The sequence below is a fragment of the Tenrec ecaudatus genome, chromosome 1, assembly GCF_050624435.1.
Source record: "Tenrec ecaudatus isolate mTenEca1 chromosome 1, mTenEca1.hap1, whole genome shotgun sequence".
NCBI classification, from domain to species: domain Eukaryota; kingdom Metazoa; phylum Chordata; class Mammalia; order Afrosoricida; family Tenrecidae; genus Tenrec; species Tenrec ecaudatus.
The window spans coordinates 168130626-168153280 of NC_134530.1; the positions used below are offsets into that span (position 1 = coordinate 168130626).

The following is a 22655-nucleotide window of genomic DNA, read 5'->3' on the forward strand; positions in this document are numbered from 1 at the left end:
CGTTTATTATTCTCTTGTCCATAGGGTTGCTATGAGTTGGAGCCTACTTGATGGGCCTAACAACAACAAAGACAGGGAAGATAAAGAAGAGGAAGAAAAAGAGGAAGGCAGCAAGGGGGACCAGTAGAAGTTCACAGAGAAAACAGCAGTAGCAAGCCGGGTTGGCGAGTCACTGAGTCCCATCTGTTATATTTCATCATTTCTTTAAACAGATGATGATGGTCCTGGAAGGGGGTTTATTGCCAAGATGTCCCAGTTCTTGTCCCAGAAAGAGAGATTTCAGGCAAGGGACAAAATTCAGACAATAGTCAGGAAAAAAAGGTTTGAACAGAAAGAGTGAGTTTATTGAAAGGGGATACTTTGGAAAAGAAGTCTAAAGGGCCCTTAGATAGTCTAAAAGGTTGCACAAAATGTAAAGCGGGACCTTATATTCTTCTCATGGCAGACTACTGACCATCGTCTGGCTTTCTGGTGGGCCTTTTGCTATTATCTAGCCCTCTGTAGCGGCCCTCATCTTTCAGGTATGCATTTCCTGGCACCTATCAAGCCGAGTTCATGCTTGTCTTATACCCCGGACTTAAGAGTCTGTTCAATCTTTTGGGTTGTGTGAACATCCTGTCTTCCTTCCCCCAGCCATTTCATTCTCTCCAATAACTCTGGTCTCTTCCATTGATAAGGAAATGGATTCTATTCTGCCCATCACCTTCCTTTGTGCTGGTGAGGTGTGTGCCTGTCTCTACCTCTTTTATGTTTAAGATTCCTGCCAGGCTACCACAACCTCTGCCCTGACTAGTTAGCAACGACATTGAAAACCCACGCGCAGACTGCATTTCCCTATCTCCAAAAGTTTCTAAATTTTCCCGTCAGACCACAGGCTGAGGATAGGAGGGCACAGACAGAGCAGAGTGACATTTGGAAGTCAAGATCCTTGGGTCCAATGGTGGGGGGCGGAGCGATGGCAGAGGGGCAGCCTAAGGAGGGCTGGAGGGGAAATGAGAAACCCCATGGGAGGCTTGTGGCTGAGGGAGGTATTCTCAGTTCTTTGAAAAGGATGTGAGCAGGAGAGGTTTGTCTGCAGTTGGAGTGGAGCTGCGATGTGAGGTGTGAGGGTAGCTTGCTCTACCCTCTGACTCAGAGTCTCAATGCTGCTTTTGCTGCTCCTGATCTTCAAGGGACTCTTCCACCGTGGGGAAGGCATGACGGGTAAGAAGTGCTCAGGTGGAGAAACACCTGTGTTTGGGGCACACGGGAACAGAAGCAGCACTGGGGTGGTTGCGGTCACACAAGGAAGCAGGCGTCTATAGAATGCCCTTGGAGTTGCATTCTCTGATAGTTCCGGTGGTAAGTGTTTGCCCTTGTCTCCGTGTCTCTGTCTGATTCTGGGGAGAAGAACCTGGCCTGTGGGAAATGAGATTTAGAATACCTGCAGCCTGTCGAGCTCTGTCTCCCCTTTCCGCTCTGGGTCCCCCGTCCTTCCATCCTCTGACATTCTGTTTATTATCCCCTCTCAGCTCCCCAGAACTCAGGACCCCTTCACGCAGCAGCAGAGGAGGACCCTGTCTTCCACTTCCTCCAGAGCTCCTCCTTCGTAAACAACAGCTGGGCATACACCCGGGGCTCAGGCTGGCTGGGCGAAGTGCAGACTCATGGCTGGGACAAGGTGTTGGACACTATCCGCTACCTGAAGACCTGGTCGCGGGGTAACTTCAGCACGGAGGAGCTGAAGAGCCTCCAGGCGTTATTCCAGTTGTACTTTCATGGTTTCATCCGAGAAGTACAAGCATTTGCCAGCCAGTTTCAGTTTGAATGTGAGTTCGTTGTTCTCTGATCATTGTTTTACCTGAGGGCTATGACCATATGGGAAAGGGGAGGATGGCTTATGGGCTCTGATTATGACTTAATTGGCCTGATCTTATACCTTGTCAGCAGTGCCTGTTTTTATCTTCCCCTATCTTCTCTATTGAGGAGCCTTGAGGTTTAGCGGTTACACATTGCATAATACACAGTGGTTACACAGGGTCAGCAGTTTGAAACCACAAGCTGCTCTTTGGGAGGAGGACAGTGTTTTCTATTCCTGTGAAGAGTTATAGTCCCAGAAAGTCACAGGGGAAATTCTACTCTCTCCTATAGGGTGGCTATGAGTGGATATTGATTCAACGCCAGTGAGTTTGGTTTACTTTCTCTGTATACAGAGGAGAGTCTTCTTGCACATAGATTTTCACTTTTATGAACATCCCGGCATGTGTGGTTCCTCAGAAGGATTGCCATTGGTCTCAGATCCCAGCCAGATATCTGTCTTCCTTTCTCCACTGTCCTAGTGGTCACGTGACTGGGCCTGTGTCTCATCATCACCAGCAATTTCTCCTTTCTACTAGTGTCCTATCTTCTTAACAACCCTCCCACCTATCCCTTGTCTATGAATTATCTAAAATATCTGTGCTGTTGTTGGATTATTTTCTTGCACATTTCTTCCCCCTTTCTCCCGCAACTCTAGTCTCCCATTATAATTCTTCAGAAACATGTCCTTCCTTTGAATCCTTTTATTATCTTAATTGTTTACCTTTCTTCGCTGTAATTATTTTCAGTTGAGTTCTCTCCTCCCTCGTGTCTTTCCAGATCCCTTTGAGCTTCAGATATCAGCGGGCTGTAGCGTGCATGTTGGGAAGCCATCAGAAAGCTTCTTAAATGGGGCTTATCAAGGAACAGATTTCCTGAGTTTCCAAGGAAATTCCTGGCTGCCATCTCCAAGGGCAGGGAGTCAGGCCCAGAATGTCTGCAGGGTGCTAAACAAGTACCGAGACATTAAGGAAATAGTGCAGAGCCTTCTCAGTGAAACCTGCCCTCGATTCCTGGCAAGCGTCCTTAAGGCAGGGAAGGCAGAACTGGAACGGCAAGGTAAGGTGGACTCTCTCTTTCCTTCTACTCCGAATGCTTTCGCTCTTCTATTTGAGCTTTCCAGTTCTCATCATCCTTTTGATGAGAATCTAAAAGATGGGATGTGCGGGTTTAGGTCCCATATAGACAAGGGGAAAAATTGGTTACCCACATTGTACTTTTAGTTCCGGAACTCTGGCCTAGGGTCCTTTCTTGAGTTCCATTTCTTCCCATTTCTCTACAGTGAAGCCAGAAGTTTGGGTGTCCAAGGGTCCCACTCCTGGTCCTGGCCATCTGACACTGGTGTGTCATGTTGCTGGCTTCCATCCAAAGCCAGTGTGGGTGATGTGGATGCGAGGGAAACAGGAACAGCATGGCACTCGGCGAGGTGATGTCCTGCCCAATGCTGATGAGACCTGGTATCTCCAAGTAACTTTGGATGTGGCAGCTGGGGAAGCAGCTGGCCTGTACTGTCAAGTGAAGCACAGCAGTCTAGGAGGCCATGATATAATCATCTACTGGGGTGAGAATGAACTGGGCCCCAGAGTGGAAAAGATGGAGGATATCACTAACGCTTTTGAATGCAGAGTGAGGGGAATGTGTAGGATTGTTAAAGAAAAATAAAGGTGGGAGGTGCCAAATAATGAAAGACAGAGAATGATGGCAACTACATTTCAAGGAAAGCAAGTGGGGGATTTGAAGTACTATTGGGAGATACTCGAAGGGCCTTGTGGTTGGGCAGAAAGAGATCAACAATAGACTCGGGAGGAATTGAAAGTTGAGCTCTCCAGACTTGCAAGGTAGAATTGGGATCATGATAGTGGGGGTGGGGAGGAAGCATTTAGCAACTAGAGGAAAGATGTATTTTTCACTGTTGTTACATCGCACCCCGACTGGCTCATCTCCTCCCTGAAACCCTTCTGTAAGGGGATGTCCAGTGGCCTACAAATGGGTTTTGGGTTTCCACTCTGCACACCCCTCCCCTCATTCACTATGGTAATATTTTTTGTTCTGATGATGCCCGATACTTGATCCCTTCGACACCTCATGATTGCACAGGCTCGTGTGCTTCTACCACGTAGGATTGATAGCCGGGCACCATCAGCTTTCTTTACCACATTTGCTTATGCATCCATTTGTCTTCAGTGATTGTATCATGGAGGTAAGCACACATGATATGATATTTTGTTCTTTGATGCCTGATAACTGATCCATTCAGCACCTCATGATCACACAGGCTGGTGTGCTTCTTCCATGTGGGCTTTGTTGCTTCTGAGCTAGATGGCTGCTTGTTTACCTTCAAGCTTTTAAGACCCCAGACTATCATGATCCCAATCCTCCCTTGCAAGTCTAGATAGACCAGAGGATGTACACTGGTACAGATAGGAACTGAAAACACAGGGAATCCAGGGTGGATGATCCCTTCAGGACCAGTGCTGTGAGTGGCAATACTGGGAGGGTAGAGGGAGGGTGGATTGGAAAGGGGGAACCGATTACAAGGATCTACATGTGACCTCCTCCCTGGGGGATGGGCAACAAAAATGTGGGTGAAGGGAGACATCAGACAGGGCAAGATATGACAAAATAATAACTTATAAATTAACAAGGGTTCATGGGGGGGGGATTTAGGACCTGATGCCAGGGGCTTAAGTGGAGAGCAAATGTTTTGAGAATGATGAGGGCAATGAATATAGAAATGTGCTTTATACAATGTATGTATGTATGGATTGTGATAAGAGTTGTGTGAGCCCCTAATACAACGATTAAAAAAAAAAGTTGAGCTCTCAAAATTGCGTCCACATTTCCCTCCAACCAGATGGATACTCCATGTTCCAGAAAGTGATGTGTCTGACTGTCGTAGTCACTGTGATCGCACTGAAGGTCCTTGCGTTTTCATTTCAAAAGCTCAGGTAAGCCTTTTCTTCTCCAACCTCTGCTTTACTTGTTCTTCCTTTCTTTCTCTCTGTTCCCCTCCTTCCCCTATTATGGCTGATTTCCCTTTGCTTAGTCAAGGTCCTTTTCTTCTTCTCCCACAGGTCAAGTTGGAATGTTCTTGTTCCCAGCATGCAAAAATCTGTCACTGGAGCCAACACTCAGGACCCCAGGAGTCCAGGATATCAGCTTTTCTCAGCCTGGGATTGGTGGGCCAAAAACAGATTCTTGAAGAAATGGAAAGCAATCCTAAACCGATCTTAGTTACATTAATTTGATCTTCTTATTTAGTTTTGCTTAAACCTGGATCATCCCTACAACTCAAGGATAAGCCTATTAAAACAGATTATTGAAGGCCTGTTTTGTTTTTTATATGACCTTCCTACAAACAACTTCCAGCTATATGTTTTCTCTTGTGGTCAAATGTCAATCAATACTGATCCTTTGGTGAGAGAGGTCGTTTCTGGGTTACAAATGAGATCTGTTCCAAGGTGTATAGAGAAAGTGGTTCTCAAGCTTCCTCATGCTGCGACGCTTTAATATGAACCCAACCATAAAATTATTTTCGTTGCTACTTCATAACTGTAATTTTGCTAGTTAGGAATCATATTGTAAATATCTGATATGCAGGATTTTTTTCATTGTTACAAATTGAGCATAATTAAGGCATAGTGATTAATCACAAAAACAACATGTAATTTTATATTGTGAAATATTTATTTATAATTACAAATAAATGAAATTTTGTCTTGAAGCATGATGTAGCATGGATAACACTCTTCATGCCGGGTACTTGTATGTGGGGATATCTGCATGTGAGCTGACCCTGCTGGAGAGAGATAGAGGAGCGGTGTCTCGTTTCCTAAGGCCATTGGAAACATTTGTTTAGGTGACTTAGGTGACTTAGGTGACTCCTATGAAAAGGTTGTTCGACCCCCAAAGAGGTTGAGACCCACAGGTTGAGGACCTCTAGTGTAAAAGTTGCAGGTAAGTTGGAACAGGTGTGTATAATTAGTGCAAGCAAAGACTCGAAGTCTGTTCCATTCTTTAAAGTTTAAAAGGTACATGTGCAGCATGTGAAGGCAATTACGATGAAGTATGTGTTTAGAGTAGGAGTTGGTTCAATGGATTCAAAATGAGGTCGAATTTTAGAGAAATTGTCAGGCATTGGCAAACCAGTGATTGTCTTTACCTCTTCCTCGTTCAGACACTTCTTTCTTCTGGGAGTTTCCCTGGATCATCCACCTGAAATCTTTTCTATATTTCCACAATGGAACCAATTTTGTTTCCATTCTCTTCCTTCTCTGAAATGTGTAGTTCTCTTCCTTTCTTGCCGTTGCTTGAGAGAAGAATTCCAGTGTTTATATTCATATCCATGACCAAAGGCTTTGATTCTTGGCTAGCTTCAAGAGCATGTGACCTGTGGAGTAAAACAGGGTCCCTTTAGCAGAGGAGTCAGCAGTTTAATTTAATGCTGTGTTGCTGTCTTTGAATTCTTAATACATCCAAACATGGGAGATGGATTTTTCATATTTCACAGGTCCCACAAATTATGCAGTGAATTCTGCCTAATGTAATGTGTCTCAACCAATCTTGGGTGAAAAAACTTTGTTATCAGAGCAAGTCATGTTATTTTGATTCATCCCCTTATTGATATTTCTGACGATATTCTCAGGAATATCTTTTTTTGTCTCATTTACTGAAGGTGAAAAAGGCAGCTAGGTGTCACAGATTCACATGCTTCACCTGCTTGTCAGCTTCAGAGATAGCTAGAGAAAATAATAAGGTGTCAAAGTCAGGATGTATTTGGACTGGCATTCTTGTTTGTTTGCAATGCCGTGAGTCTGTGTGTGTCTGTACATGTGTGTTTACAGGGGAGGGGATTCATATTTTGAGTAATTAGAAAGAGGAATGATGTTGATAGTAATATTTGATTGGCAGACAAGATGGAAATAAAAGAGTGGTCAGATCTCATCTAAACTACAAGCTTGCTCTTTTTTGTTATTTTAGATGATAATAATGTTTGTCTTCAGTTTGAATTTTTATACAAATTATTAAACTATCCAATTCATTTAATTGTTTCATTTGATTGAGACTTGAAAAATGGGGAGTTGGTAAGGTGTAAAGCTCATATTATAGCCTGTCAACATTTAGCTGAGGCAGGTCACTGGAGTCCAGAGAAGTAGGAAGCTTTTTAAGGGGTTATTTCAATGAATATGTGATGAAAACCAAAGTTTGAGCATATGGAGAATGTCTCAGCAGGGTTCTTTCAGTTTCTGACAAAGGGATGTATATATTTCCAATGGAAATATATTTCCAATGTTTCCTCTTTGAGTGGACTTTTCCCTATAATTTGAACCCCTCTGGACACATTTTCAATGTTTCTTACATTCTATACTCTGTTTTCTGTGGCATTGGACTTTTTCCTTCTCTGCTATGCCAAGCTTCTCCGAGCTCGTGTCCATTATGCCTTGGACATTCTTTTCCTAGCTCTCCCACGGTCCACTTCTCCACACCTTCCAGCTCGTAGTGCCACATCTATACAGATGCCTTTCCTAATTGGCTTACCTAAAATTGTTGTTACTGTTAGGTGCCATTGGGTTGAATCCAACAGAATGAAACACTGTCTGGTCCTGTGCCATCTTCATAATTGTCCTTGTTTGAGCCCATTGATGAAACCACAGTATCAGCAGTCCATCTTGCCAAGGGTCTTCCTTGCTGCTTTAGCAAGCATGATGTCCTTCTCCTGGAATTGCTCTTTGCTGACAACATGTCCCAAGTATGTGAGATGAAGTCTCACCATCTTTGCTTCTAAAGAGCGCTCTGGCTGTACTTCTTCCCAAACTCGTGTTGTTGTTATTCTTTTGGCTGTTTATGGTACTTTCAATATTCTCTACCAGCACCATAAGGCAAATGCATTGAGTCTTCTTTTGTCTTTATTATTCAGTGCCCAACTTTCACATGCAGATGAGGCGATTGAAAATACCATGGCTTGGATCAGGTGCACCTTGGTCTTCAAAGTAAATTCCTTGATTTTCAATGCTTTAAAGAGGTTTTGTGCAGCACACTTACCCAATGCAAGAGTGATGGATGTTTCCATGACCATTGATTGTGGATCCAAGCATGATGGAATTTTAGAGAACTTCAATCTTTTCTCTATTTTTCATGATGTTGTGAGGATTATGTTTTTCTTCCTGCTGAGTTGTAATCTAAACTGATGACTGTAATCTTTGATCTTTATCAGCAAGTGCCTCAAGTTCTTACTTTCAGCAAGCAAGGTTTTATCATGTACACATGGTTATTAATTAGCTTTCTTCCAATCCTGATGCTGAATTCTTTCTATAATCCAACTTCTCTGATTATTTAAGTGTAGCGAGAGGATATAATCGTAATACACATCTTTCTGGATTTTTAAACTGAGTAGTATTCCCTGTTCTGTTTACACTACTGCCTCTGTATCCTTGTATAGGTTTCACATGAGTAGAATTGCTTAGGTCTCTGTACATTTCATTGTAACATTTTAATTTGTTTTCTCAAGTTGCCCTTGGAAAATTTCTGTTAGCCAAAGTAGCATACTCAACATGCCAACAGAGAGTTTTAGTAAATGATGGCTTCCTAAACACCGTAGCTACTGATATACTAATTCTAGATTCCTGGTGGTGTGGGGGTTATGCATTTTGCCGCTTACCAGAAGGTCATAGTTTGAAAGCATCAGCTGCTCCACTGGAACAAGATGAGCCTTTTTATTCGTGTAAAGGGTCACAATTCGGGAAACCATGAAGGTAGTTCTACCCTGGTCTACAGGGTCGCTGGGAGTGGGAATCATCTCAATGCCAGTGAGTGATTCTAATTATACATAGGTAGAATAAGGTACTGCAGTTATAAGTACCTGACAAGAATAGTCACCAATAAGGTAGTTGAGAAGTAAAGATATTATTTCAGTGCGGTTTGCCTGCACATCCACTGTTCTTCCTATAATATTTTCATTAAGCACTTCAAAAAAGTCCTGAGGAAATATGATCATGTTGTTAGAAATAACAGCACAATAGGAAGTTTCAAATATTGGGTCACACGATAACAGAAAATTCTGTGTCATTCTCATAGTGTAGACCTTAGACCTGTTAAAAAGTAACAACAACAACAACAACAACAAAAAACCGATTGTCATTATGTCAGTTCTGCCCCTAGGACAGAGTAGAACTGTCTCACAGGGTATCTGAGGATATAATCTTTATTAAGGCAAATTGTCGCATCTTTCCTCTGTGGAGCAACTGGTAGGTTCGAACAATGGACCTTTGGGTAAGCAGTTGAGTGTTAAACCAAACTCACTGCCATCAAGTCAATGCTGACTCCTAGTGACCCTTTGTGGATTTCTGAGACTCTTTACTCCTACTATAGAGTTTTTGCTGATGGTTACAAACTGCCGACCATGCAGATGGCAACCCAACATATAATCACTATACCACGAGGGCTCTTTGTGTATACCTTAAGACACTATAATTTCATCAGAGCACCTGGCTCAAGATCTGATACATAAGAGCTGTGTGCTACTGAATATGCCCCAAGATACAGGTTTCATCCAGCACTGATAGCCATGTTATTCTGATGGGAACACTGGGATATGGGACATCTTTCTTCTAGAGCAGGACTGGGGAATATCTGGCTCATGGGCTTTACAAAGCCCATAAAATCATTAATACCAGCTAACATCACACAATGTACCAAAGAGAAACAGCTTCACCCCCCATGCTGTTGGTGTTGTTAGGTACCATTGAGTCAGTTCTGGCCCACAGCGACCCGATGTGGCGCAGAATGAAGCACTGCTTGGTCTGGCGCCATCCTCACTGTCTTTCCTATGCTTGAGCACTCTGTTGTAGCCACTGTCACTCCATCTCATGGGGTCCCCCTCTCTTTCACTGACCCTCTACCAGGCATGATGTTCTTCTTCCTCTGGGAACCGGTTTCTCCTGGACGCATGTCCAAAATATGTGAGGTAAAGTCTTGCCATACTTGCCTCTAAGAGCTCTCTAGCTGTATTTGTCTTCTTCTAAGACAGATTTGGATCTCCTTTTGGCAATCCATGGTACTTTCAATATTCTTCTCCAGCATCACGATTCAAATACATCAATTCTACTTCAGTATTCTTTATCCAATGTCTAACTTTCACATGCATATGAGGCAATTAAAAATGTCATTGTTTGGGTCAAGTGCACCTTAGTCCTCAAAGTAACATCCTTGCTGTTCAATACTCTAAAGAGATCTTGTGCACCAGATTTAACTACTGCAATGTAGTCTTTGAACTCTTGACTGCTGCTTCCATGATTGTGGATTCAAGCAAGAGGAAAACGTTGACAACTTCAGTTATTTTCTCCATTTTTACCTATTGATGCTGTCTATTGATCCAGTTGTGAGATTGTTACTTGTTTGTGCCAGGAAATTTTGACGATAGTTACTTGGCCAACACACTGGAAGAGATCTAGATTGTACCCATTCCAAAGAAAGGTGACCCCATAGCATGCTAAAATGATAAAATAATATCATTGACATTATATGTAAGAGGAATTTTGCTGAAGATAGTCCAACAATGGCTGGATTATATGAAAAATGAAGCACTGGAGGAAGGCATATTAGCAACTTTCAATCTGCAGATGACACTTGATAATAAAGTTCACAGATTGCATCTTCAATATAGATTACAACTCAATGTGTAGAAGACCAAAATATTCCCAACTGAACCAATGGATAGCATCATGATAAATGGAGGAAAGGTTGAAGTCGTCTGGGATTTAATCTTGCTTGGATCCACAATTAATGCTTATAAAAGCAGCAATCAGGAGACCAAATGACACATTGCTTTGGGTAAATCTGATGCATAAAACCTCTTTTAAGTATTGAAAAGCAGGAATTTATTTTGAGAACTAAGGTGCACCTGACCCAAGCCATGATGTTTTCAATTGTCTCCTATGCATGTGAAAATTGGATATTGAATAAAGAAGTCTAAGGAAGAATCAGGGATTTGAATTACGGTGCTTCTGAAGAATATTGAAGGCTCCATGGACCCTTAAAAGGACAAACAAATCTGTTTTCAATGAAGTATAGTCAGAATACTCTTAGAGGCAGGATGGTGAGACTGTCTGCAGTACTTTTGACATGTGTCAGGTGTGCCCAGTGTCCCTGAGTTGAGAACTTCTCAGTCTGAGGAGACAGAGGAATGTAACACCAGAGACAGTATGTTACAGCATGAAATGGAGCCACGGACCCAGGAAAATGGTATAAATAGGGCGCCGTGTTAGCCTGGGTTAACTAGAGAAACAAATTCAGAGACACTCATGTGTATAAGAAAGAGCTTTGTATCAAAGATCAATTGTATAAGATAACATCCCATCCCAGTCCAGATCAAGTTCATAAGTTCTATATTAGTCCTCATGTTCGATACCAGTCTATAAATTCCTCTTCAGTCTCATACAACACATTCAATGATGCAGAAAGATCACAGGCCAGTGAGTGGAAAATCTTGTGGATCCAGTGGTGGTGGAAGTTTCTCCAGAGCTCTGGCTGCCATCACCATGCTTCCATGTGGCTTGTCCACAGGAAGATGAAGCAGAGCATTTCTTTCCTCCAGAGAGGAAAAAGAAGTTCCCAGAATCCTCATGAGAAGGCCATGGCCACAAGGAAGAATCAATCTGGTTGTATTTTGATTGACAGGCTAGACTCCACCCCTTCATTCTTTTATCAAGTTAGCATAAAGTTATGTAACTACCACAGACCAACCCTTGTCAACTTGACACAACTCTTTAGCCATACATAAATTTAAAACAAAACAATAATAAATCGTATCTGTACCTCACAGGATAAAACGAAAATGCATAAATTCAAAATGTGCCAGCCTCATTTAAACATAATATTCTATAAGGGAACACAACAACAATATTCTATACCTAACAATTGCAGTTAAGTGAACACATACACCTTAATCCTATAACCCTATGAATATATTCCCCCACCTATGAAAATCTGTAAACCAGTCACTTCATGCCTGAATCCACCCCATTTTGGGTATTCAATTTCTATGCTGCCCACTTCCATCAACCCAGTGCTCTGAGGAAACAAGCATGTTCTTTGATGTGAAGAATCTTCATTCCAGTTGGAACCCTGTGAGTCTGCATCCATTAGCAGAAATCAAATCGGGACAGGTCACCCATAAAGTCAGCAGCAATATGCACCAACTCAGAGGCTCAATCTTCTCTTCATCTACTTGGATTCTTGTCAGCTCAATGTGGGCCACCTCACTTCGCCTCACCAGGGTGTTCATAGGCTGCTGCCCATCTCGACTCTGGGTCTCATCACAAATTCTCAACCCTAGCTCCATTTTGCTAGGTCGTGAACTTCAGACCAGTCAACCCGGTCTTGTCTTCTCCTGTAGTCCCTGTGAACCAGGGCCATGAGTGTCAGGGGCCCAACTCAACCTGTTTCTTTATTGATGCATTTCTCTCCCTTCCACTCAACAAGTGGATCCAGGTGGTCACCTAGTAAGCATTTCAGCCTACCCACAGGCTCCCTCTAACATGTAAGTCTTAGAGCAGAGAGTTCCTCCCCTGGCTCCAATTTTTTCCAGTCTAAGGCACAAACCACTAGTTCAAAAATCAAAAAGCCAAAGTGTTCTTTTTTCCCTCTTTAGTCTGTCAACAGCCCCTAGGCAAGTCTCTGAATGCAAAAGTCCTGAGTATTCCAAAGCACTAAGTGGGGCTTATCTTTTCAGAGCCTTCTTTTCAGGTGAATCTTTACCCTTTTAAAAATTCAAAATGATGACTGAAGACAGTGATCTTACAAACTCTCTATTTATGCTTCCCAATAATCATTTCTATCAATAACAATAGGCAAAAGAAAACAGTATAAATCTAGTACAGTCAGATCATAAGCACATTCTTAAAAGTCAAATCCAATCCTTATCTAAACTTATCTTAATCCTTATCTAAACTATTCCATGCCACAAATCATTCAACCCAGAAGAGAAGTAGAGAGTGTTGCAACACAGATGGTTTGTTTCAGAACTGGTAAAAAGGGTTGGAGGATGTAGGTATGCCTAAGCTTTACTTTATAGGAATTAGATTTAGATTCCTAATGATCTACCTTGTGAAGGTTGGTGAAGACCTCTGATGCTATGCCACTTTTACATCTCTTTGGAAGAACTCCAAACTGAGGAATGAAAGTCCCAGAGATAGATAAAATCTCAGTGTTTGCATGTTGTAGTGGAAACGTGTTTGGAAATACCTGGATGTCCATGGAACAGGGCTGGGTAAGGATATCTTTATTACTGATCACTAAGAAGTTACATATATGTAAAAAATGGCATGTGGTTGGGGGAAGTTTGACCTCCTTTGATTTACAAAGAGAAAACTGGAATCAAACATATCAGCACAAGGCTGATTCTGGTGAGCAAGAGGTGGAACATGCCTGCACACTCCAATCTTCTTTACCAATTCTGCCACCAATTGTAATTCCCATGGCACTCTGTTGTTTTTGAAAATTCATTGCAATGATTCCACAGAACTCACAGACCATACTAGTGATTATTGGGTGTATTAGAGAAATTAAGAGATTATAATTCAAGATGAAATATACTCAGGACACAGCTCTTTCTTCAGAAGAGTGCCTTCTCAGTTATTCCTGTAGGCATAACTGTCTCTGGTCAATGCCTTTTCAACCATAGAGTTACTTGTTCATTGACCCAGTTTGGTCAAGATTATAGTCTTTTAATACTGCCAAAAAATGTCCAAAGAGCATGTTACTCTGCCATAAACCTCAGACCAAAGGCACTCAGTTTTACTTGCTGTGTGGTCTCGGAAGGCACTGCTCTGTCTTGTGCTCAGGTTCCTGGTTCTGCTGCTGCTGCTGCTACTCTACCACTTATACTTAACTTTTCTGGTATCACAGTTTTCTGTCTCTGGACTGAGGAGATAGATTCAATGCTCAGGAATCTCAGGGTCCAAAGGACACATTCTATTCTGGGGTCTTTTGTCTCGATGGTGAAGGATCCCTCTTTCTACTGTGGAGTTGACTCATTTTGTACCCATGACAAAATTGATCGAGCTCATCTTAGAGGTCCAAGTCTTTATTTTATTTATTTATTTTTCTGTTTGCTTTTTAAGTTTTTATTATTAATGGAGAGTTAATACATACACCATATCATTCCATGGTTCAATCATGTCAAGCAGTATTGTACGATTGCTATCACAATCAGTTCCTCAACATTCTTTTTCTTTCTGGACTCCTAGACATTGTCTCCCTTTTACCTCCCCCCACCACTGTACCCCTCACCCCCTGAAATCCTTATTTTACTTGCTGCTCCTATCACTTCATCAGTCTTGAGCTGCATATACGGAAAAACAGAACAACATATAACACAACTCAAGAGTGTGACCTCCAATGACATAACACCTCTGAGATACTCCCTAATATAAATGGAAAAAATGAGCCAAAAATACAGAAAATGTTGAAAACCAGATCAGGTCCAGTGTGCCTCAGAGGGGGAATCAACTGACAAAATCTTAACTGTTCAAGTCAAATTAATGCCTTTGATCTTCTGTGATCATCTTTCCAATGTCCTTGTCCCCATCCCTCAATTGTGGACAGAGGGAGTTCCCAGGAGGCTTATTTCCTATGTAGATCCCACAAACGAATCTTGGGTTCCCACTGTCATCCATAGCTTTCTGCAAACCAGCAATGCTCTCAGCTCCCCATTCCCCCATTCCTCCCTCCCCTTTCTCTTCTAGTACCCTCAGGGATCCATTACTCCTGTAACAATTTCTGAAGGGTTATCTGTCCTGACTTTCATGGGTCACAAGATCTTCAATATACAAATGAACATATGCAAATCTAATATGATTAATGAGGCAAAACAAATAAAAACCATAATTGTAAGGGGAGGAAATATTTAGGAACTAGAGGATAGTTATATAGTTCATCAATGCTATACTGTGCCCTGGGTTTATCATACATTCTCTATGGCCCTTTGGAGAGTGGCTGCCCAATTATGTGACGGGTGGGTTCTGGGTCTCCACTACATCCATGCCCCTACACATTGATTTGGTTGTGTGTTTTTGAACTTCTGATACCTCTTCCTGTGGTAACCTTATGATCACATAGGCTGGTGTTCTTCCATGTGGGCTATGTTGCTTGCCTGCTAATGGTGCCTTGTTTAATTACAAGCTTTTAAGACCCCAAACCCTATATCTTTTGATATCCAGGCATCATCATCTTTCTTCTCCACATTAGCATATGCACCCATTTTGTCTTCAGCAATTTTGTCAGAAAAGTGAGTGTCATATAATGTCATATTATTACAACAAACTGTCCTTGTACTGTGTCAAAATTTAAGTAGAAGTCAAAGTCCATCTGCTTCATTGTTACGTATGTATATATGCATATATAAATAAATACACACATATATATTTTTCCTTCTACTTCTCCATTATGTTTACCCATTATTAACCTCTCAGATACAAATCCATTGAATAAATGTGACCAGAGAAGTCATATCCTCAATTTTAGAACACTTACTATCCCCTTTACCCATCATTGTTGATTTCTCAATCACTTCCCTTTCCCCTCCTCCCCTCCCGTGCCCCCCTGGACCCATTGGTCCAGTCGCTGTCTCTGAAAGATTGCTTATCCTGCATGTCTTATATAGATAAACACCAAACAAAAACAAACAAACAAACACAAAAAACCATACAGATAGTCACAAGTCTATCATGACTCAGAACAGGGATATTGACATAGAAATAATGAATATCTATGAGTTTTATATATATAGAGAGGGACATGTTATAAACCATCTGTCCTGACCCCATTTCTTTCAGGTGTACCTATCCTGGGTCCAGCTTATCTAAAACAGACACACCCTTTTAGTCTTCATCCACTGTATCCAAAAGGCCAGCATCCTATAAGACCATGTTGGTATTCTTGCAGTCAGGGACGGTGCGTTCTCGTGCTCCCCACCCCAGTTATAACTTTATATGTTTAGACTGTGACCCTCTTGTGAGTAATAACCAACCAGTTCAGATAGGGTGCCAAGTGCTGCTCCCCAAGTTAGAAGTTTACAATCAGGATTTTCCAGAGACTTCATAACTTTGCTCACATCACTGGTCTGGTGCATTCCTATCTTGGTTTGCGCCCAGGTGGGTGGAAACCCAGCCTCTTTCCTTGAACTGTATCTTTAGGGCTGTCCCCTACAGCACTGTCACCTACGGAGAAGATCTTACATCTTGAGCTGAGGCCAGCCCTGCAGTCATCTATAGGAACAAGCTGCTCTGAGAATTGGCACACTGGAATGAGGTCTACTCTTGCTCTCCCTTTCCTGTGGAAATATAAACACGCCCCATCCCCATTGCAGTCGTTATTCTTCCCCCACCTCTCTGTGGGCCTTAAAGGCATATGAGATGGAGGAAAAAAATGCCTTTCTAGGGGATATGGTGAAAAAGGAACTCTTATCCACTGCTGGTGGTCTTGTAGATACATACTGCCACCATGGGAAGCAATTTGACTTTACCTAAAACAGATGGAAATCAATCTACCATATGACCAGCAATTCCACCCCTGGGTTAACAATCCCTCACAAGTGATTCATATAATCCTATCCATATCTTCCCTACCTTCTCGTAGCTAGATCCATCCGGGGAAGAAACAATACACCCAAGCCTGTAAGATCCTCCCCAGTCATTTAATGGGAGTTACAAAGCCTATGGCTCCAAGTGCCATGTGAAGTAAGGTACTGCACCACAGGACAGAACCCGAGAGAACAAAAAGTTCAGAGTGTCATGCCAATGTGAAAGATTGGCTTGGTGTCTGTTAATCTAATAATAAAACATGTCGCTCTTCCTTTCTGCCATCTAGCTAGTTCTGAGTTCAAGTGACCCTGTGGGGCAGTGTATAATTGCCCTGTGGATTTCTACGACTGCAAGTCTGTACAGGACTAGAAAGCCTCATCTCTCTCCTGAAGAGTAGCTGGTGGATTCAAGCTGTTCACCTATCAGCAGCCCGACATGTAACCACCACACTCCCAGGGCTCCAAGAGGAAATCATAGTAAACAATGAATTCAACAGTAAAGCAAAACAGATCTTGCATTTTGTGTGGTCTTCTAATTTTAATTATTAACAATCTCATTTTCATTATACCTTACAAAGTTAGTGGTCTACAGTGAATTTGGCGGGGGTCGGGGGGATAACTGATCCTCCACTTCAGACGGATTTAGGAGTATAGAAATAGGATATCTGGGATGTGGGTCATGGCCACAGGGGACACAGGTTTAAAGACTAAGACAGAAGGTTTTATATGCCATGCTACCTTATTTAGTTATGTCTCTTAAAGAAATGGAAATCCATGTGCTTACAAAAGTATTTTTAAAAAGCTCTTACAAGAAATGATTTCAAATTCATTTTAAAACTTATTAACATGCTAGTAAGGACATCAGGAAAATGATTCTACTTCTTTTGCTTCCAAAAAAAGTATGTTTCAGAGACAGTATGAAATTGGAGAAGTAATAAGCTCGGGAAAGAGACTACTCACAAAGTAAGAATGGTTATAATTTCATTTCATTTCAAGCTGCACTTAACAGCCTCATGACAGATTTTTTTATTTCTTTAAACACAGGAAGTCTGTACAAAGATGGTTTGAGATGCCAGGTGCTCAGATGTTAAAGCAGAAGAAAAAAATAATGAAAAAAAAAGAAGCAAATGATAGCGATTCAAGTGTGTCTGAATTTGAAATAGCACATTTTCACTCCTATTAAAGCATAAAGTTATGTCAAGCAGATAAGAAAGGATGCAATTTCTCATTTTAAACATATAGTTGCCAGAGATTTCCCTCCTCTAAGCTGCAAACAAAAATGCTAATGGTATAGTTTACTTTTTTGGCATGAGAGACTTTCCTTTTTTTTTAGTGGAGAACTATAAGGATCACATTTTAGAAGCATAACTGGGTCTGAATGTAGAAAGATAGCTTTAACGTGGTCAATAAAAAAGACTTTTGCAGTGTTTACAGTGTAACTTGAGGGAGAATGGAACTAACACAATAAATGATGATAATACAAATTAGAAAAATAGCTGATCATGGGAAAAAAGGGTAATCTGTAAAAAACCAAGTATTAATCTCTGTTAATATTGCTGTCCATTATCCTGGAACCTGAATAAAACCCTAACATGAGCTCAGTGATCACTGTGATGGATGAAGGGACGTTCTGAGTCTGTATCTGGATTCCAGGAGACTCTGCATCTAGTTATGAGAACTAGTCCGTAATAGCATTGATACCAAAACTAAAAAAAAAAAGTCTTTTAAGATAATAGGTTTAAGGGTATCAAGAGAAGCTCTATAAAGTTAAAAGTGGCACAAGATTTTGGTTTGGTTAAAGAAATGAAAGAGGATTATGAAATGCTTGCGTGGTGTTTAAAGTGGAATGGCAAAACTTTTGCTCACTTGTTTTGGGGACATCAAGTTTTCTAGAAAACAACAACAAAACAAACCAAAACCCCCCGCCACTGGGTGGATTCTGATTCACAGTACCATGTCCAACAGTATGGGACTGCAGTAAAGAGCCCCCAAGACTATACATCTTTACTCGAGCAGACAGCAGCTTCTTTCTCCCATGGAGTGGTTGGTTGGTTAGAACCACTCAGTTCACGATACCACCAAGACTTCTAGGTTTGCTGTAGAGTCATGATAAAGAAGGAAAATCCTCAATGGGATAGGTTGAAACAGTTCCCTCTATATTTCTTCATTTTCAAGAAAATATAAAATTTTAGATTTTTTACCTTAAGAAAGATTTTCTTCATAGTGTTTATGTAATTATTTCCAAGCAGGAAATGGATGTTTAATTTATGGATTAATCTCCCAATTATAAGGACTTTAATTAATCTTCCAACTGAATTATCAGTTGCCATCCTCTGATAAAGCTGAGAACATGATAATTTAATCTTTTAATTTTTTTTATCTATCTATTTCTGCACCAGTGGGTTTGGTAGGATATGGGCTGGAATCCTCAAGCCTGGGAACGTCAGGTAGGCCTAAGTTTGAATCCTGCCTCAATTTCTTGCTGTAATCATGATCCCAGGCACATTCATTTCCCTCTCGCCAGCCACCTCATCTTTGGCCCATGGCTTGATTGTTCCAAACCCCCCAAAAGTGGATGAAAATTGGACTTGCCTCTGCTTTGCATTTTGGGGCTAAATACTATTCTTCAGAACCGAGCAATCTGACAGCCTGGGGCCCCCGTGGGGTGAGAACTTCATGTTTCTAAGTTGGAGGTGCGTTCCAGGCACATTCTCCTAAGTAAAAGCCATTCCTTTCAATGTCCCCCCATAATAACGCCAACTTTAAGGTGCTGTTTGCAAATACATGGTCACTCACTATACTCTTCAAGGTCAACTGCTAGAGGGCTATCTGCCTAGTGGTTATCTGCCATCAAAAGCAATCATACCATCTAATCCTCAGTAGGACCCACTCCCTCCTAATAAGGATCATAGATTGTTTCCCTGGAGAAGAGCTCAAAGAAACCTAAGATCAAACCAGCTCAGAGACAACCAAGTTTAAGCTGCCATCTTGACTCTAGAGCCTATGTATCTTATTATGTATGTACCTTACTGTCACCTGTATGCTTCCAGTGGCCCCCTTTCCTATTGCGTATATACGCTGAGCTCATTCCCCTCATGTTACGTGTGTACCTCTAGTTCAACCCTTTCCTATTACATATATTTACTGTGGATTGAGTGCCCAAGGTTATATAAGCTCTTGAGAATACATAATGCTCTCTCTCTGTGCTCAGACCTGGGTTCTGAAACCATCTCAGAGGTGAGCCCCTTGCATGCCTTGTCTCATGTTTCTTTAATTTACCCCTCAATTACACAACCACCCCCCTTGGACCCATTCCGTTGTGGAGGCTGGTCCCCCACGCATATGAAACAGCTGTGGAATTAGCTGCTTTCTGTCTGCAGGTAGAGCCTAGTGAGCTTCAACTTCCAAAACACACCCCAGAGCTTGTGTCTGAGTTCCTGTTCTTTCCAAGTCAGACAGAAGCCAGGGACTTTGATATCTCCCTGAGATGGAAAGAGTGCAGGGAAAGAGCCCTGTCCAGATGAAACTCTCATACCTGAGTAAAGCAAAATGACTGGAAATGTATACAGAAATGTAGATACACATTTCTCCTGTCAGGAGAGAAAAGATGGTTGTGTTCTCTTGGATTGACACAGACAATCATATTAATCGTTGAGGGCCTAACAAAATAGGCTTATTCTTCTGACCTAAAATTACCAAAAGGAACCTTAAAAGAGCAAGTTGACAATTGCGGTGGTTGAACATGAAGATCAGGGTGAGAACAAGAGCATGTGCTTGTGTCCCAGTTGGGCAATGCCAGCACCTGCAAGCTCCTCTGGAAGTGGTTCTTGAGCAGCACACCTTCTTCAGGGTTGGGCCACCAGGAAACAGCAAATCAGACAGGTCAGAATTCAGCAGGCTGGGCTCCTGTTTCCTGTTCACTGGGTAGACAATATGTAGCCAAACATGGGTCCAGGTTATGAAGAATGAGCTCCTTTAAAAGGAAGCCCAGTAAAAGTTATCCATCCCAGAGACATTCTTCTTTCTTTCTTTCTTTCTTTCTTTCTTTCTTTCTTTCTTTCTTTCTTTCTTTCTTTCTTTCTTTTATTTTTAATAATTCTATTGGGTTCTTATAGCTCTTGTAAGAATCCATACATCAATTGTATCAAGCACATTTGTACATATGTTTCTATCATTTTCAAAACATTTCCTTTCTACTTGAGCCCTTGGTATCAGCTCCTCCTTTTCTCCCTCCGTCCTTCAACCTTCCACCCTCATGACCCCTTGGTAAATTATAAGCTATTATTATTTTCATATCTTACACCATCTGCTGTTTTCCCTCACCCACGTTTCCTTTGTTTTTCCCGGGGGCGGGGAGAGTGTTATATGTTAATCACTGCAGTTAGTCCCCCCTTTCTTCCCCTTCTCCCCCCACCTTCCCCCATTCTCATGGTATCGCTACTCCTATTACTATTACCGAGGGGGTTAACTGTCCTGGATTCCGTGTGACAAGATCTCTTATCTGTACCAGTGTACATGCTCTTGTCTAGCCGGATTTGTAAGGTGGAACTGGGATCATGATAGTGGTGGGGAGGAAACATTAAAGAATTAAAGGACTGTTGTGGGTTTCATGGGTGATATACTGCACCTTGGCTGACTCATCCCTTCCCTTCTGTTCAGGGGTATCCAATTGTCTATAGATGGACTTTGGATCTCCATTCCAACTCCACTCATTCTCATTGATGTGATTGTTTTGGATCTTTTGATGCCCGATACACCTCATGGTCACAAAGGCTGGTGTGCTTCTTACATGTGGGCTTTGTTGCTTTCCTGTTTAACTTCAAGCCTTTAAGATGCCAGGCACTATCAGCTTTCTTCACCACATATGCTTACATACCCATTTGCCTTCAGTGATCATGTCAGGAAGATGAGCATCACAGAATACCAGGTTATTAGAGCAAAATATTCTTACATTGAGGGAGGTCTTAAGTAGAGGCTCAATGTCTGTCTGCTTCCGCAGTACTTAACATTTAAATATATGTATATACACCTATATCTCTATTGTTATATATTAATATATTTGCATATATGCATGCCTATATTTCTATAAATGTCTTCTGTCTCCTAGATTTTTCCTATATTTCTTTTGACTTTTCTCCTGTCCCACTATTATGTTCAACCTCCATTCAGCTCTCAGTACTTTCTCTCGGCTACATTGCACTTGATTAAACCCTCTAGGTATTCTATGCCCTCCTAACCATTAATTTTAGATCTCTTGTTGTTCCCTTGTCCCTGGGTTTGTTGGTTCCTCACTCCCTCTTTCAAAGCATCCTGCTTTCAAAGCAAGCAATCGAATAATGACAGCTCAGCTCTGCTCTAAAACAAATTCTGAAGTCCATTGTTATCAACCTCAGTATTATCCGAATACTCACCCAAGCCAGTCTTGCTGGCAACCTTACTCTCTAAATAAAAGGCCATCTGTTCAGGGTGATAGGTCATTTCCCCTTCATTGGGTTAAACCATTTTCCCCATGTAAAAAGAATGGATAGGCTAAATGATGCCCTACGTTTTGTCCAACTCTAAAATTTTGTGATTCCATTAACATTTAGTTTTCTAGGTGGGAGAGATAATATTTGATTCAAGTATCTCAAAGGAAACTACAGTATCTGGTTTTCCGTGAAAAGACTCCAGCTTTTGAGAAACTAAAGAAGATATACAACTTATTAGACTGTCATTTAAATACAGGGTGACTTGAATTTCATATCTTAAATCCATGTAGCCACTCTAAGTTTTATTGATTGTATTAATCATCAACTGCATAGCATTTGTTTTGATAGAAGTTGCTGCTCAACAAATGTACAAATGTGCTTGACACAATGGATGGATGTATGGATTCTGAGAAGAGCTGTATGAGCCCCCAGTAAAGTGATTAAAAAAAATAAAGGTAAAGACAAAAATAAATTGCTGCTCAAGTACAAGAATACTTTAAAAAATGTCTTAGTGACTGGTGCTGCTAACTTGCATGATTTAAAATGATGTAATTGTGATTACATGCTGTCAAAATTTATGGAATTTACTCTCTCCAAAAGCAACCTATAATCTGAGATGAATTTATGACTCAAAGTGGATAGGATTTTATTCAAGTTGTGGCAAAACATTCTTTAGAATGGGACAGTGTAGGTGTTGCTCCAGTCTTCTTTGCAGAATCAGAAGACACTAGATTATCTTTTAGGGTAAAATTTGTCCCAAATATTTATTTTGC

The 22655-nt window shown here is 41.4% G+C and overlaps 1 protein-coding gene and 1 pseudogene across 1 annotated transcript; both read left to right on the forward strand.

Moving 5' to 3' along the window:
* Positions 1-1142: 1142 nt before the first annotated feature.
* Positions 1143-5070, forward strand: LOC142438163 (T-cell surface glycoprotein CD1e, membrane-associated-like). Its single transcript, XM_075540770.1, has 6 exons — positions 1143-1203; positions 1512-1808; positions 2617-2895; positions 3119-3397; positions 4691-4784; positions 4911-5070. The coding sequence occupies exons 1-6, from the start codon at positions 1143-1145 to the stop codon at positions 5068-5070; spliced, it is 1170 nt and encodes a 389-aa protein (XP_075396885.1).
* Positions 5071-5897: 827 nt separating this feature from the next.
* Positions 5898-21942, forward strand: LOC142438179 (band 4.1-like protein 4B; annotated as a pseudogene).
* The last annotated feature ends 713 nt before the right edge of the window (positions 21943-22655 follow it).